The sequence below is a fragment of the Pocillopora verrucosa genome, chromosome 4, assembly GCF_036669915.1.
Source record: "Pocillopora verrucosa isolate sample1 chromosome 4, ASM3666991v2, whole genome shotgun sequence".
Lineage (NCBI taxonomy): Eukaryota > Metazoa > Cnidaria > Anthozoa > Scleractinia > Pocilloporidae > Pocillopora > Pocillopora verrucosa.
Window position 1 is genome coordinate 22,230,413 of NC_089315.1, and position 18,399 is coordinate 22,248,811.

Here is an 18,399-nt window from a genome sequence, read left to right on the forward strand (position 1 = left end):
AGGTTTTAAAAATTGTACGAATTTTTTAGCAGACAAAGAGAAGAGAATTGTTATTTAGCTCTCGGGAATGACAAGGTTTAACGTCAACCTTTGTAAAATCACACCGAGACTCTTATTAATCAACGATACGATATTTCATCTGTTAACCTCCTTTAAGCTTCATTCCATTAGGTTTTTTTTTAATCAGGCACTAGAATTAATTTGTAGCAATTATAGAACAATAAACTCCACTTAACGTAAATAATGAAGCTGTTTCAAACCAATAAAATAAAACTTCCGAAGTGAACACAAATTACAGCACCTCTTTTAACAATTACCTAGCGGAGAAATAATCACTGAAGTGGTTCGCAAGTTTGCGCGACAAGTATTTCTGATCCTAAATACAGCAGCTTTATTTTTTAACAAAAAGTGATCGCGGTCGACTCCTGTTTGTTTGTTTGTTCTCAGTCTAGTCATACAGGCGGGCGAACTGCAAGCACCATTTACTACGCGAGGCTTAAGTATTCTTGTGCATCCTCGTAAACTTCTTCTAAATCATTCTCAAACCTTTCTTGTGCATCCTCGTAAACTTCTTCTAAATCATTCTCAAACCTTTCTTGTGCATCCTTAGCTTTTAAGCGTTGAATGTGAAGATCAAACCACAAAGAAAACATGTCAAGGTCTTCACCGAATTCGTCAACATACAAAATATTTAAATGGTGATTAATCTGATCCAACTTGGTTAATATCTCATCCACTTCAGGAAGTGTATTGTTCTCCTCCTTATTTGTGTTATGATCACACGAACTGTCTGCATCCATTGCTGAACTATGAACCACAAAACCCATGAGCTCCTTTACTTTTACAATAATGAAGTTTCCAAGATTGAATTTCCCTCTGGTGAGGTCTCTGATATTTCCGTAATTGTAAACAAGAACTGAAATGAAAATATTGATGCATATGAGATTTAGTCCCAATTTTAACGCTGTAACGTAAACAGGGCCGATGACTGTACAACAATCGTTAAAATAGTCCACTCCGCCACCGACGACTCCTTCGACTAGAAGAGACTGTAGAATAATGAAAGGCGAAGAAAAGGAGTAAAGTTCTCCCCCAAATAGAAGATATCCCACATGAATACATCCAAATATGAACACAGCGAATAGAACCGAGCAATGAACGAGTTCCCGAGCAGATCCCTTCATTACATAGAATAAATGCCGCACATGGGGATTGAATTTGAGCAAATACAGCAACTTCAAAGTGTTCAAGAACATCAGTAACGATATTAAGACCGTTTCCAAGTCCTCTAAGAGAGCCCCTTTATCAAAACTGATAAACTGAAATGTATTGTTTTTGAGTTTCTCTGTGTTGACAAAAAGCTCTGTTTGTTTTAAAATGTGGGTGATAACAAAACCGACGACTGTTAAAGTCTGCGTGAATTCGACCCAGTTTAGAAAACGTGAGAAATAAATTCGAATACCAGCGATCATCTTTGACGTTTCCTTGACAACAAAGTATACAACATAACCCACTAGAAACAATTGACAGGTGACGGTAACAGCACTGTAGCCTCCACCAATTCCGTATACATGAATGCCTCGAATCACATGATCAGATACCACGTGACCACTTGGTGAAAACTCAATTGGGATCCAAATCACGCCAAACAAATTCACTTGAGAGTTAAAAACAGTAAACTCGACAATTACAGCACTGGTAAACCTGTCAATCCAGTCAAACAGATTAAGTTCAGATATGACTTTCAGTGCTGTATTTCTGTCATAGCCCAACTCGGCCAGGTAGCCTCCTTTACCATAAAAGTTTGACAGATGAAGTTTTCCCCACAAAGGAAGGCTTTGAGTTCGCTCTGCCGAAGAATAATGCCAAGCAGTAGGACATATCTGATAGAGAATGCTTAGCGAATCATTCTTCGATGGGGAAAATTGGCGCCATCGTGTTTGATAGAAGTTGGTGTTGTCCTCGTTATCGGATGTATATGAAGCCACGCAGGAGTTGAATGGGGCTGTTATTTCATCTATGCCGACATCGCAAGAACCTTACAACGAAAAAGAGCATGTTTTTAATCTATACAGATCACAAGATCGAAGTTTGCCTAATTATTCAAACTATAGTTGCCTCAACGACGATCCGCTTCGAGTTCAGTGAATATTGTCGAAATATTGGTGTGTAGCTCTTACGTGAAAATAGGAAAATGTTTCATAATTCATCAAATCAATCCGAAGCAAACAATAAATGTACGAGCTAATTACCCGAAAACTTTTTGCTGAATTTGGTTTCATGTAAATAGTGTCTGGAGCCACCTCCACGAGAGAAGTCCCCCTCAGCGAACTGCCGAAAATACATTTCAACTAAATTAAAACTTGAGACCCGCTGCATCAACTGTTTGAGGATCTTTGTGAAATGAGTTTTTGACTTCATTTTACTTTTTACTTAACCGAATCTTTCGAAAGGTGGATAACACCATCTGCTGGAAAAGTCGTTATGCGGCGGGTAATAAATTATTTTTTGTCAACAATTATCGGCTGTATGGCAATTTATATGTAGGATAGCATTATCCACACCTTGAACAACTGGGCTCGTTCTTTTAGTAGAGGGCTTTTATCAACTGAATTGATAATGTAAATAAGCCACCGTAAAGAGCTTCTAAAGCTGGCGTTTCGAGTGTTAGCCCTTCGTTTTTGCTCTGACGGAGGGCTAACGCTCCAAATGTCAGTTTTAGGAGCTCTTTACGGTGGCAAATTTACGTTACAAACTCAATTGTTAAAACCACACTGTTTTCTCAATAGCCTCCGTCAACAAAAAAATCAATTTCCAAGATGGAAAACGCTTGAAACACTTCTTTTAAGACACCTTCTTTGACTCGCAGCTGTCTGAGGCGAGGCATTCCAACAAGAACAGAGTCGCCATCTCCAATGTAAGGACTGGAACTCTTCAGTGGGACGTTTTTCCCGTCTTCAAAAAGGCCTGGTACTAAAACGTCACGTGTCCAGTCCCAAGTGTTAAAGTGATTTGATATCTATATGATAAGAAGCGAAAAAGCCAACGATCAATCAGTAACTCCTTCTACTTTGAAAAGTTTTAGTTTGATTGTTTCTATCTACTGCCATTGTTTCTCCTATAAACTTAAGGAGTAATCTAAAGGCTCGTACAATCACAGAGAGGTGTAGGTATTCGTTGTCTTTAAGTTACGCGTATATAAAACGAGAAATTGGCCGATAACATACCGAATCAAGTTCCCCAAATGTCTTCTTAATGGAAGATGTCATCGGGTACCCATGCTCGCTACGTCCACCGTAACAAACAATACATAGAATTAACAAGTACAGCATGTACGACACTATATTCCGAAGGGCAGTATACATATACACCTCCCTTATTCGAGCGACCCTTGCGCGACGTAACTGCCTTTTGCTTAGTGGCTTTGGTATTCCAATTTCTTCCTCGTCAATCTCTTTGTTGCCTAACCCATTCAATTCAATATCTTCGACATCAACGACTGCGTCAACGTGATAAGGTTGCCACGTAAATCTTTGAATTCCTCCTTTAAAAATGTGAGATAGCATAAAGGCAACAACTATGATTTGAATAGGTTCCGATACAAATATGTCCAATACAACTGACATTACAACTGAAATCAGCCACTGCTCACTTATATCTGCACCCCACTGAAGACTGTAGAAGATAACAAAAGCCGCCGAACATGACGAGAGGAGGAAACACAAGAGCCAAGGAACGAATATAAACCAGCGTGGAAAAGAGAAGTCACGTTTCTTCTTGGCGAATTTCCTATGCGGGTCCCTTTGGAGAGCCATTTCCTTATTCTCGTTTGAAGAACGAGTGTGAGTAAAAAGTGCCACGGTCAAAATATTGACAGGAAGTACAATCATAAGACTCTGCCCTGCAATGACGAGCGCTCTGAAGTTCACAACAAAACGGCCCAACCTCAACGATCCTTGATCATCGTCCATCGCTGTTTCACGCTCGTAAAACATGGCACTGCTTAGCATGGTAGTCAGTAATATAGCTAGACAGCAAGATAAACGTTGAGCTCGAGTAAATCGATAACTTGGTGGTCTTGTTGCGACAGAAAACCATAAATGTGAATCACTGAACTCACCAGCAATTCTATTCTGAACATAAACTGCAAAATCAATTCCTTTGTCGGCAGTTGAAGTACAACGAAGAGTCCGGTCTATTAATCCATCACCTCTATCAACAGCCAGCCACGCGAAACACACAAAGTTCCATTGCTTCTCATTGGTCAGTTCGCAAACCTTGATATGATTCAAAAACCACGATGGACTGGTGCCCGAGTTGTCATGCCATACGCGCACGGTTCTCATAGGACCAATACTGTCATGAATCGAAAGGATAAAGGAACTAATGCTCCCCCTTGCGAAAGGGATGCACGAATCGTCTTTCAAATGGTAAGGTCGGCTAGTGCCTAGCTCCCCCTCTAGTATAATAAAAATGTTAGCAGTGGTGCCGGAGTTTCGCCAAATGCCTGTGGATACTTGAACCTCGACGAAATAAGAGCCTGGTGAAGGAACTCCTACGAATGGCTTTTCCCCCACCTGTAAAAACCAAAAAGAAAAATAAATCAGTCTCAATTATTGTACTGTGCATGCTGTCCTGTGAATATCAGAGTGCACCAATGAGCTTTGTCACCCACCCCGTTATCAAAAAATTATATACTTATTGTCCGTCTTTGGGTTGTAAAAAATTCTCACAAAAAAAGAAAATTTAGTTGTGTGCTGACCTAAGTGTAAACTTTACACCTAGTTCAGCACTTTACAATTGCGTGATTAACATGAACACATCATGGGTTCTTCATAGAAGTGTCATATGTTGCTCATTTGTAGTACGAACAAATGAACAACATATGCCACTTAAATCTCCTTAGAAGCCCCAGTTAAATATCTATACTTTACAGAAAAATCAGAGTGAAAATAGATAATCATATAAAATTCGATTGTTAAACTAGTTGAGAAATTTATAAATCATCTGCCTACCTTCAAGTTCAGTGAAAACTTTATCAAAATCGATTGGATTCGGCGTGACAAATAACTGACCCCCAAAAGCACTCAAGTGATTACAGGAGCAGTAAATGGCATCTTGAGTAGTCAATTCGGCTACCTGCAAGAAAGCAGTTTAAAATGTGCCACTTTCAAACCGAAACTACAGAGAAAGGAGATTTTTTTCCTATTTTTCAGTGACACCGGCCTCTTCTAATAGAATAATTTCCTATCAGATTGTGGTATCAAAAGGGTAAGTGCTTTTGATACTCGTAGCTGAAGAGTACTTAGTCACCTCTGCGTTAAAGCACTATTCCCTATATTTCATTAGTGATTAAATATCTACTATTTCTTCTCTTACCTGGCACCCCTCTGAGGTCCATTTCGATAACTGCGCATTCCAGAACAGGCAAGCAGCTGACGTCACCTGAAAGGTGTAATTTTCATCCCCTACACGGTATTGAGGTACGCTGTAACTTTCACCAGTGGTGGGTGGTTCCTTGTACTGTACACACGACCGCTTCAAACGGCCGCGACCTGAGCAGCGCTTAACCCTTAGGATCTCAGAAATTCTTGACACGGCTCTTAGCCCAAAGTAGTAATATCCAAAACCTTTGTTTTTAACAAAGTCTTGGTTCACAAACACTATATATGGATTGCGTGAACAGTTCACATGACCATCTGGCATCTTACCGCAAGATGAAAGGTCAGGTATTGTTGATTTTAAGTCGCTATTACTTGGGGAAGGCCGCTCTCCGTACTTAACAGTCACCACAAACTCTGTTCTGTTGCTTTCCGGACGAATGTTTAGCACCAATGCCATCCCTGACTGAGTGACATTTATCTTGAAGAAAACAGTTCTGTTGGCTCCCACATAATGAGACTTAGCAGCGTTTGTGAAGTCCTGATGGCTCTGTAGTCTTATAGTAATCGGGTGTATTAGTTCCGTCGTATTTAAGAGATGCCCAGAACTGTTCTTAAGCTCAAGGCTTGAAACAGCGGTTGTCACTCTTTCTCCTGACGGGTCCCATGAGAACGGTGTGAAGTCTGTCGTTACCATCTGTCAGACCGGCAGCGAAAAAGAAAAGAGGGGGAAATTGTCATAAAAGGATGGTCGGAGCACATCACTGAAATGGCTTTTTCTCACAAAAGTAGGGCCGTTTCGGTAATTAAAATATAGTACTATGGGAGGAATTTGTCATAATGTTAATAACGCGATGTCTGCAACAGAGTTAAGAGTAAATATTTGAAATGTACAATTCATTATCATCATCATCATCATCTTTTATCTGCCTTATTTACACAATACAAAAAATTTATTTACAGCGGTTATAGCTAGAAGGCGAGGAGACCCAGGAAGCCAACAGTCTTGTGGGAGCGCCACCACACTTACATTAATAAATAAAGTAAAGAAAAAGTGCTGTGAAAGTGCGGCTAGGCCAATTCAGTGATTATTTAAGTAAACACTCTTGCATTTTTGTCTTAAAACTAAGAAGGTTTCTTACAAACCTGGCTATCTACAAAGTGGCCAGAATTGTCAAACAATTTGGAGGCCGGAGGAAGCTGAAAACTGTTCCCTTTATTTGACAAAACAGTCCCAGCGAGTGAATTAGGCTCCTGTCGCGACACTAGCAGGGAAATTGCCTGGGCTGGAAGCTCTTTTGGCTCTTCTCCAACGAGAGTCCGGGACAAGATGGTGCTTCCGACTTCCTCCAAGGAATGAAGTAGAGTCTCAACTTGGACACGAGCCTTAAAGAAAAAGATTAAAAAATAATTGTTGTCACTCAAAGTTTTAACTTTTAGAGCAATTAATGCTTTTTTTTCTTTGTTTTTTGAGGAATAGCAACCCAAAAGCTAGATTTTTAACATTAATCTTTTTACCAACTGAATCTAGCTTTTGTTCCCAATTATCGGTCAAAATGTTGTACTTTCAGTGTCTCCTTTCTAGAAATATGGTATTGAAGACATGGCAAGCGAAATTGTGTTTTAGATCAGCGCTCCAATCAGGAAGTGGAAAATGTGGGTAGAATTCCAATTTGACGTGACTTTTTTTCCTGTAGAACCATTATAGAGGTGCTTTGCGGATTTAGCACATGTCTAACTTTAATTTTCGATTCAGGTTTTTAACTTGAATTTATATCCGATTCCCTACCTGCAGCTGTACGTCAGCACCGTCCCTTTTGGTCCTCCTACCCAATTTATTAGACAAAGAAGTTCTCGATTTGAGATTCCCCTTTAGATTCTTAGACAAGCGTCCTTTATATGCAGTTATAAAGTTAGCTTTCATTTGAGACTCTTCATGTGACACAGCATTTTCCACACTAGCTCCGTGTGAAGTTAGCCTGAGCATGCTCCCAAGTCCAGTTACAAGACTTTTCACACCATCAAATAGTGTGTCGTAACTTTGTCCAGCTTCACTCGCCGTCTTCAATACTACAGCCATCTTTTCGAGTGCATCCGTTGCATCTTTCTAGACGAAAAGAAAAGTTTAAAGGATCAGGAAAAGCATTTTTGTTCTTTCAAGCGACCTGATCGTGTTATTTGTAATTTTAGCTAACAAAGCGATACTGGCGTGATTAAAATGAAGTGATTGGTTATTAAATTACCTGTGCTTCGTTGGTAATCTCGGCGATAACTGAGCTGGCAGAGGCTATCACATTCGATACCTGCTGGACTCTAACGACAGTATCTACTGGGACGGTTGAAAGCTGTTGTATGATGTTTGATTTTATCTACAAAAAATATAAATGTATTCTTAACATGGGCACAAATGGAATAGTTCCAATCCCATAACAGGTATACAAATATCGTTATGGACAAAGTAACACGGCCGGGTAAAGACAATTCTGCGCTCAAGCCGGCAACAACAAGACACGGAGTTGGAGTCTATACAAGTTATAATAGTATTGCGTCTTCCTCTAAATACTAGCCATGCCAGGTTTATCTTTCAAACCCGGTGAGAAAAGACCCAGAGACTTCTCAGTTCCAAGCTTGGCACAGCGTGCGGTAACGTTGGTGTTACCAGCAACAAACTTTGCTTGGGTTCAAGTCCCGACCAAGTGCCCAAGGGTACAGGAGCCCAGGGCAGTTGTGACTCAAACTGAACTGTGTCCCATTAGGCCTCTAATAAAAAAAATTCCTTACAATTAGGTAGTTCGCTCTGAGAAGTTCCATCGTTAGTTTTTCTAAGTATGTAAGAATTACCATAATTTTTTTCTCTGTGAGCTCCTGCGCCTGACTTTCTGCAGATTCTGATTGCGTAACAAAATCAACGGCCGAAAGGACTGCTGCGGCCAATTGTGTGGCACGTGACACATCACCTGACTTGATCAAGGAGTTCAGTTCACTTTCATCGCCAGACGTGAGGTTGGTGACAACATCGACAAGGTCTTTTGGATCAATATTGGGCTCAGAAACCTAAAATTAAAAAAAAAATTTCATCAACTACATCTGGATGTCATAGACAGTGCTGACTAAAATAAGAAGTGAACAGGAAAAAAAGTCAAAATAAACTAGTGAAGGTGTTCCTTGCCGTTACGGTTACCATTTCATACCTGCACAGGAGTCCTCATTTCAGTGTATGCCCCCAAAATGTCAACCACTCGCACGCGAAAGTCGATGGTAAAGTTATTTTCACTCTCTCCAGCAGGAAGTTTGGTTGTTAAACTAGTTTTTACTCCTTTGTACGCCACATTTAGAAGATCGTTACTTCTGAGGTAAATAAATTCATACTGCAACTGAAGATCTGGATCCTGCCAACTATCACAAGTAAAAGTAAACTCTGTTATAAGAGCAACTCCTGATATTTGGCTCACATTGCATACTCCTCCAACAGGGGGACTGTTTGAGGTCACGTGGTACTCGGAATACCCGCGGTATCCACCTGGTCGTTGTGCAGTCAATATAAATTTATACCTGGTATCGGGTGTCAGCACTCCAGGCTTAGTGACGAGAGATTTTGATGAAACTCGAGTACTTATCAACTCTTGTATTTCTAAAACCTCAGTCCATTGTGAACTGTTTGAAGAGTTATTCAAGTCTTTTAAAACTGTCCACTTGAAGATAAGGTTACCATGACACGAGGCACCTGTACACATGCCCTGTAAAGCCACTCTCCCAGATGGATTCAGTTTGGCATCGCAGTTTTCAACACACCTGTGGGTCATTTTGATGATGCAGTTTAAACAGATTTCAAAGCAAAGTTACACAGTGCACCCTTAGCCCACCTCGTTTTACTTCTGTCATTTGTGAACCATTTTTCTTCAATATAAAATTTAGTTCCCTCAATTTTTTCAAAATTGTAAACTAGATAGGTAAACGTTTACATTTAAAAGTAGGAACATATTTTTTAATCCTTCAATGGATGTATTACTTGAAATGATACAATAGTCTAAAGACCTAGGAATAGTCTATCTACAACAATACAGTATGGTATGCTCTGAGAAACTTGTCATTGTTCCATTAAAAGTTTTATAAATGCCTAAGGTTGTCGCAATTAATTTGTCAAAGTTGATTTTGTTAAGATTGTCAATAACAGGTGAAGTTCAGCTGTACCTCATGTCTTAAGTTTCAAATACCTGATTTGCACTTCCGGTGGGTCACCAGGAACGATAAACACTTCCTGAGTGTACTCAGCTTTCCTTTCATCCCTTGTAACCTGTACTGTTATGAAGTATGAGGTGTTTTCTGTCATAAGACTGTTGTTTACTCTTAGTTCATGTCCAACATATTCTTTATCACCAGCCCTATAATAACATCCTGCCTCATCTGAATTATTAAGATCCAAAGGCAACTCTCCTCTGCATAGCCAGGTAAAGTTGAGGCCTAAAAAAGCACAATAAGGTTAAACGTAGGGGTTAAATTATGTCAATAGTAACGATCAGTTAGTCAAGAAGTTATTTTCATCCTTCCTGAAAAGTTTCCCTCGTCTTTTTCCGATTGCTCATGAAATTTTGTCAAAAGACCTATGATGCACTTGGTTACTAACCTGAAAATTGCAGATTCTCTTCATCAGGATCATATGAAAGGGATGCATCAAAATCAATGTTCTTTCCAGTCCTCTGGCCACCTTGCTTCCTCCAGTGATGGATGCCACTAAAGGGCTACTCACCACCTCGAAATAACCCTGGCTGACCCCAAAAATTGCTGGTCCTATCATGCTGACATTGAGTTTAACCAAGAATTCACCAACTGGCAACAAGCGTGGTGTGATCTGTAATTCTGAGAAGCTATTTCTTGAAAGTAATGGTGTATCTTCTTCACCCAGTTTATAAACACGCCAGAGGAATGATGTTTTGTCAGATAACTCACAATGCAATTTGACTTCAGATTGTATTGTAAACTGTCTTAATCTGTGAATGTTCACGTCGGAAGATGCATTTGGTGAGATATTTGGCAGGCCCACATCCGGACTTTGGCATGGAAAGTCTGATTGAAAAATAAACCACTTTGAGATCTCCATGTGGAGGGGAAAGGGAGAAGGAGAAGGGGAATAAGAGGGAGAGGGAGACAAAGTCTACGAAAAATTCAGCATGCGGTGTAACCCCTTCTTTAAACTACATGTACTTGCCACCATGCAACTAATTGAGGGCTAATTTAGCATCACAGTACCTGAGCAACCATACAACTCCACTCTCATTGAGATGTGCCTTGACCAAGTCACTGGTCGAAAACGGATGTAACGAGCCGTAATTGATTCGTTGAGGACATGACCGACAACTGTGTTCGGGTCGGTGTTTCCATCAAAAACCTAAAGGAGAAAAGGATTTAAAGTGCATCTCTACAATTGAGACTGGAAAGTAGTAAAGGTAATGATTGAAAGTGTTATTTCGTAGCGAATTGTGTGGTAGATTAGCGGCGTGAAAATGATAATCCTTCTACAGTGCTTCTTCAAAGTAAACAACAAAATTCAAAACGTTTAGCAGGCTGGAGGATGAAATAGTCAGAAAAAGTGGAGCTCAAGAAACCCTGTTAATGAGCAAGAATTTTTCATCCTATTTAACCTTGTCTGCAGCTTGTTCAGGGTCTTTGTATGAGGTGAAGGTAGAACCATCCTTACTGTACTGCAGCTTGTACGTTGTCACCCACTGGTTATAGTTATATCGACCTTGAGTTGCAACACCTGTCACCCTGGTGAACACACTTCCCAGATCAATCTGAAGCCACTGATTTTTATCGTTTTCTTTGGCAGACCATGCTCCTTGTTTGCCTGACGGTGGTTTGTAATGGAGCCGTCCCTGAATGGCGGCATGGTTGGAGTTCCATTCCGAAGATGCTCGCACTTGTTCGTTGGGTATTCCATAATCTTCCATCCCTAGTGCTTCCTGACAATCTGAAAAGTTTAAAAGCGATTTAAACAAGAATCTAAGCATAAATATTACTCATAAAACACGCAAGTTGAATAATCCTTGGGAATCGATGATTTTTATTTTTATCAGTCAACCACGGCAGAAACCTTGCAACATGAAAGTCTGATGTTGACATCAAATGCTGCCCTTAGAGAGCCTTTTTTTCAACGAATTGTGAGAGGAGCTCTTTAAGATATCTCGCTCAGTCCTTGTTTTCTAGAGATGTCGATGAAGAGGTTAACGTAGTAGCGCTGTAGAGCAGACGAGTCAATCAATGTTTCCATCCTTGTATAAAAACTTATAAAAAATTAAAATCGCACACGCTACAGTAGACAGAATTGGTACTTCATCACAATCATTTTCCACAATTCTGTTTATTTCAGAGAATCTTTTACATGCTTGAAATTTATTTTATACTTTGGGCCTTGAGATTTCTCGTTCTTGATAATAAAACGCTTTCGTTAGGGCTTACAAAATTACCCCACAAGGTTTTCCGGTATCGCACGCACCGAAGCATACAGATATCAAATGATTTAAGTAGCCACTGATGAAAAAACGGGCACTGTCTCAGCTAGCTTGATAATTTCCACGGATTAAATTTTTTTGACCGAGTGATCTCCTTTTTCTTTAATTCTTGGTGAGTGTCAACCTCTGAGGGAAATTAAAGAGTCCTTTGACTTCCTCTTGTGTAAAATACCGAGCGATCGCACCATTTTTATCTTTTTTCTTTTTAGCTTGTAAACGATATCCTGGAAAAAAACAAAATTGTGGAAAATAATTTTGATGAAATCGCTTTTTTAGCAATCCATTTTACATATTAACTATGGGGAGTTTCGTTCCAGTTACGTCTTACGATTATGCACGCGGATAATGAGTAGTTTGAAAGGTGGAATTATGAGATTAAGATTCAATTTTTTCTTTATTTTGACATCATAATTTGTTTTCCTTTTCAAGTCAATGAAGGGCTCTACATCGGTAACACGTCAACCTCGTCTTTAAGACCAAAAGTGTTCAGATGATTCGAAATATCTCAATTCCTATCACCAAGAAATAAAAACTGCATGAACTTGTTATTGCAAGGAGATACTCATATATGTCTTTCAAATTGCTATTATCACAACTGGGTTTTCCATGTAGCACTACCGCTGCCTGCTTGCGATGTACACCCTCGTGATTACTTAATCGTGGTTTTCCTAACTATCTTTTTCTAGGATAGTATGTTTCTTCAGAATGCTCAGAAATATAGAAAAATGTCCGGTTCTCGTCTTCTTTGAGGCGAACGATAGAAACCTCATGGAGAAATACAGCGTCACGCCGTCTTGATAATGCATATGTTTATTAACCAAAGATCGGAGTTGAGATAGTTCGTCAGAAATAAGCCGACTTTAACATGTTGCAAATGACATAGAAGTATAGCAGTGTACTGGACGTCAAAGAATTTAGGATTGCTCAGCAGTCATTCATGAAAGTAGATCAATTTCTTTTAGAAGATGACAGCCAGAGGCGAATATCCTCTTCAGGATATTGCTCATAACATAACATTCCTTCAAAGCCATGTATACTACATTTGTCTAAATCTTTTGTTGCTGAGAATGTCAGATGAAAACATCGCCAAATTATGCAACAACTGATTTTTCAGCTTTGTTCGTCAGCTGCCCCTATGAGAAATAGCGGCCTCCCCTCCCAGATTTTTACATATTTCGCAACTAGAATATTATAATCAATTCAGTGCTTAGAAAAGTTTTCCCAGTTTTACCCTACAGCCAAAATGACCGAAATTGCACTGAGATAAATAATCGATTAGTGTGTTCACATTCACTCTTAAGGAAAATTGAGTGTATGAGAATATCTAAGGCGAATAATGTCACTGCGTATATATAATGGTAGATGTGCCAATGTGGCAATGTTGTAGAGAACTAAACATTTTACGCTTTTTGGCAATTTTTTTGTGAAAATACACATTTTCTTGCTGACCAGTATTCTGATAAGTTATCATGCAATTAAAGGGTGCTGTCCTGATACAAAATAAAATTCACAGTGTTACTCACATTTAGTCATTAAAGACGTACGAAAAGTGTACCAGTGACCACCAAATTCTAAATCTAGCTCTCTGGTAATCTGAATAGACACGCTGAGTACAGTGTCAACTGATCATGTTTCATATAACACTTATATGTTACCTCCATTTTTTGGTACAGCACAAAATTCACCAATGAAATGTTCAGTACATTGACAGTAAATACGAAGGGAAGAATGGCTAGGTCTCTGATCATCAACTTGACATGTTCCTCCATTTCGACATGGATTGGGATCACAAGGATCATCTGCAAGGCAACAATCAATTTAAGGGAGGGTACTCTCATATCAAAAAGTAACAAATTTGATACATGTATAATCAAAATTGTCATTAAAATGACCCATTTTACCTTTGTGTTCTTCACTGCCAAAGCTTACACAGAGGTGATGACAAAGGCTAGAGGTGTTGACCTTAACATAATAAATAGTTGCTAGTTTTTCTATGCTAATCTGCACTCCCATCATGCAAAATTTACCTTTTTTTTTTCATTATCATTTTGAATAAAGTTAACTTCTATCCTCACTTTCAGTCACCGTGGGCTTAATGGCAGTTAAAAATTGGTTGATGCAATTTTAGACTACTGGACAAATATGCAAAAAACTCATCAGAAAAGTATTTTGTGACTCAAATGTACACTAGTCTTTGAATTGATTAAATATCATAATCCACTTTGTCTTAGTGGCTACTATACAATGTTTGCACCACTGTGAAGTGGTCAACAACTGACCCAGCCTAAGAGAAACCTGTATGATTATTCACTAGCTGAGCTATCTGCAGGTATTGATCAGCTGGCTGAATACAAGAAGAGCCATGCAGACCAAGGCTGTCAATTAGGAATTATTGGTTACAAAATTGGCCTTTCCAGTAATGCTAGTTCTACAGCCAAACTTCCTTGGCAGTTAAAACCTGCTCCTCAGAATAAGCTTGGCAGTAAATCAGACTAGCAAAGTAAGCAAAACAATTTAAATAATGACTGTGGTTTAGTTGTAACCATTTTCTTGATATGTATGGTCTGCTCTCTGACCATTGCTATCTTGGTTGTAATCAATTGCATGTTGAAGTAATAAGTATACTCAGTTTGGTTGAGTTTGTGGTCTGAAAACTGCAGTAGAAAATGTCTAAGTATCCAAAAAAAGTTTCACTCATCACACTTTCAACAATTATCAAAGATAACTCCATATTAGGAAGTAAATTCTGATAGGCTACTCTTATGTTCTACTAAAACTGTCTGACATAACTATGACAAAGAAAGAGGAGGAGTGATGGGAGAAGTAGGAAGAGTAGAAAGAGAAGGAGGAGTTACTTGACAATAATGATATCTGGCTAGAATACTGCTTAATTTCACATTCCATTACACCTAAATGGCCACTTTATAGATACAAAACATCAATTATTTCAACCCTTCCCATCCTTGAAAACATTTGTAGCTACACAAACTAAGCATCAAGCATTGTGTTTTATCCTAACTATTTGTTTCAGTTAACACTTTAACCCCTAAGAGTGATAAACTTCTAATTTCTCCCAACAGTATTACCCCTCTTTGTCTGTACCCTAGGAAATGTATGGAGAACAGTATGGAGAACTTGGATGCTGATCTTAGGGTGTGAAGGGTTAAACAATAAACAGGAACTGTAAAAACAAAACTTTACCAGTATCTTCTTGCAATCAGCTGCAGGGATATCTTGTGACCACATTTAGTCTCTTCATTTAATTATAGCATACAGTTTCTCAGACATAACCATAATCACATTGAAGAACTCAATATACATTCCAGAGCAAGATTAATTTGGAATCTGCATATATCCGCAGTTTTTCACTCAGAGTGTCTGCAGCTGTCTTACCTGTATAATTTGACCCATCCTATTAAACCCCAGCATAAAAGCCAGTTCACTCTGGGTTTGGGCTAAACCTTGACTCCACTCTTTCTTATTACATTAGTAAAGCAAGCTAATTGTCATACCATATTTATGTGACAATGTCCTGCCCTCCACGTTGTTTGAATATGGCCCATCTTTTTCATTTCCATCCACAAAATATATTCCAGCAACCTGAATGTTATATGCAGTGTTCTTCTTGAGCTCAGTTATTTCAACCTCTCTTTGATCAGAACTTACGGTCATATACTTCTGATCATTACTATTAGATTTTGCATATCTTATCTTGTATCCTGAGACAGAAGAAAGCTGGTCCCAACTAACTGTGATTGAGTTTTGGCTTGTGGTAACAACTTTGAGCCCTGTGGGTTCTATGTAAATCATACAAAATGAGATGAATGACAATTAATACTTGAAATCACATGGTCACTTGAAACTAATGAATAAAAAATTCATAATCACAATGACAAGGAATTATCTGACAATTTTTCCAAAATTGCAATCTCGCATAGATTCATCTACATAAATTATGCATAGTTCATGACACAGTCTGTGGTGACATTCTGAGGGACTCACTGTGTATAAGATACATTTTCCCCTTACTTATAAGTCATTGAACAGAAAGAACCATTAGATAGAATTCCAGACATGATTGGGTATTGCAGTAAACTATTCATGGGAGTAACATGAATTTTCATAGTTAGATTAATTAACTTACCAACAAAAAGAGGTATAAAGACATCCTCATGTAAATAAAATGGTATTCCTATATGCACACTGGATAAGTTTGTCTGTACATTACACTTTATACTTGTTTTTACCTGTACATTTTATTTGTTCAATAAGCACAATCAAAACAAATGTGATCAACAACTTCTCCATGCTTTAAATCTGTGCACTCTTACAACGCACTCTCATCTACATCATCTCATGCCATGAACTAGAATGTAGATAAAGAGATATCTCAGTTTATATTTTAAAACTATCAGGGTTGGGATTGATTCCATGTTGTGCATCTGTTCAGTAATAGATCGCAGACGATGTCAAAATGTTGCAAGAACAAAAAAACTGGCTCATAAGGGGAGTAGCCAAAGGTGTCATTGATGTTTTAACCACATTTTTAAAACTTTTGTACACCATCATTAACCAGACGCACTGCAGTATAAATTTCACTTGTTTTGAACTGTAAATTAAAGAAACAAAATTTTTTTCATATTGACGGATCAGTGCGTCTGACCCGTCCTACGATTGTTTCTAAATTAGACCTCATCAAACTGTTTGTTTAAGTCAGCATATTGCATAAAGAGTAATTATTGGGCTTTAGAAATCTCGTCCAAGTATTTTTTGTTTCAAATCGTTTCTTACGACTAAAGCCAACGCATTAAAGTGAATTACCCGAAGCGAGCCCATAAGAAAGAATATATTTGATATGCAGTAAACGCATCATTTCTCTTCCAAATGTACCAGCTGAAAAACAGTTTCAGCGGCCTTTGGCGAGTCACCTGTGCGTAGAGCTGAATAAGTGAAATGACAATGAAATTAAACTAAAAAGTGGTCTGTTACTAAGAAGTTGTAAGAATTTGATTAATTGGGCTTTCAACCTAGGACTCAAAAAAGTGGTTGTAAAACAAGATTCTATTCAAATGACACCGGAACATGATATTTTTACGACATAAAATACCGAGAAAGAGTGTAAATGAAATGACCAAAAGAGCAGTTTAAGCTCTTAAACTTACCTCAAGAGAACCCAAGTATATATAGCGGCGGATTTAACTCAGGTAAGGAGTAGTAAAACGTTCAGGCTTGTTTTAGTTATTTACCACTGACAAGCTTGCACTATTAAAAAAATCGAACGCAATAATTTTGAGTATTATCAGTTAAAAGAATGTATATAAAAGTAATTAATTCTCTTACATGAACCACAATAATTCGTCGGAAATCCTGTCCTAACAGTTCACACGTTACACGACTTCGTCAGCTATGACGCAGACGCCACACGGGGGAATATAGCGGAAAACTGGCGGGAAATTCTCCTTCTCGTCACCAGGGCCTTTCATGTGTGACGGGTGATTAGGCTTAGGCGCCAGTATTTCATGTCGCAGATGGTCTTTTTTTTTTACAAAAGAGAATTTCTGCACTTCAGATCGTTATTGTTGTGCATTTTGTTCGTGAGCACAACTGGAAAACTTGTTTGTTCAATGCAGGCAGGACTTTCCTTCCAAGGCACGCGAGGGTACCTCGAGGCTTCGCCCAATCTTTACTAGTTCGCCGCCAAATCTTTCGTCTCGTTTTCCTCAATGAATAGATTTTTAAAATTTCTTGTTATGAAATGCATATTGACTTCGTAAGCAATATCCAAATTCTAAGCTATGCTTGTCCTCATGCGACTGTAGGAGTAATGAAAAGCCGTTACATTACACCACTCCTTCAGTAACTTAATTGACAGATTTATTGTTAATATATCGTTAGAATTGAAGCAAAAATAAAGGACTATTTCCCTCGCCTTACATCAGCACTTTGCACCAACCAAAAAGCTGAAACAAAAATTTTCTCCAAAAAAAGATTGGATCAGTATCAGTAGCTGACCGTAGCTCTCTGGGATAACTGGTCTTTTTTTTAAGATTTTAATCCCCCTCGATCGACTTTACATGTTTAGTTAAAAAAAAAAAAAAAATATATATATATATATATATATATCAGTAAAAAATGCTAGTTAGAACTAGTCTTCGTTGAAATTTGACTTGGGAAATTAAATTTTGTTTTCTGATTCCTAAAACTCGCTTCTGTGGTTCTTACTTTGTTGAAGTTCGGACGAAATTTTATCAAGTTTATCTCCTGCTGATGTGCATTCCACACTTTAATCTCCTTAAACATATTAAGCAGCATATGACAGTTTGCAGCCTTTCCCTACATCTAGCCGAAAAACTCAAGAACAAAAATTTATCTTTCAAATCTGCACTAGTGCGGAATCAATGAGCGCTTTTCATTCAACTAATTTATTCTTGTTTTCTCTCCACCATATTCCCACCAATAGCGTTGCTCGATTTTCTGCATAACACACACTCAACCCATGATTCCTCCAA

At 38.5% G+C, this 18,399-nt stretch overlaps 1 protein-coding gene across 1 annotated transcript; it reads right to left on the minus strand.

The window, feature by feature from the left end:
- Window positions 1-163: 163 nt before the first annotated feature.
- On the minus strand, window positions 164-17,174 carry LOC131778743 (polycystin-1-like protein 2). Its single transcript, XM_066165664.1, is given in 19 exon segments — window positions 164-2,038; window positions 2,854-3,019; window positions 3,228-4,662; window positions 5,012-5,139; window positions 5,380-6,078; window positions 6,528-6,767; window positions 7,171-7,488; window positions 7,625-7,750; window positions 8,223-8,435; window positions 8,573-9,173; window positions 9,596-9,842; window positions 10,006-10,059; window positions 10,062-10,445; window positions 10,629-10,767; window positions 11,021-11,349; window positions 13,546-13,689; window positions 15,403-15,687; window positions 16,138-16,256; window positions 17,053-17,174. Coding segments are annotated over 18 exon segments (7,122 nt in total). The 5' UTR covers window positions 16,199-16,256; window positions 17,053-17,174; the 3' UTR covers window positions 164-485.
- Between the last annotated feature and the right edge of the window lie 1,225 nt (window positions 17,175-18,399).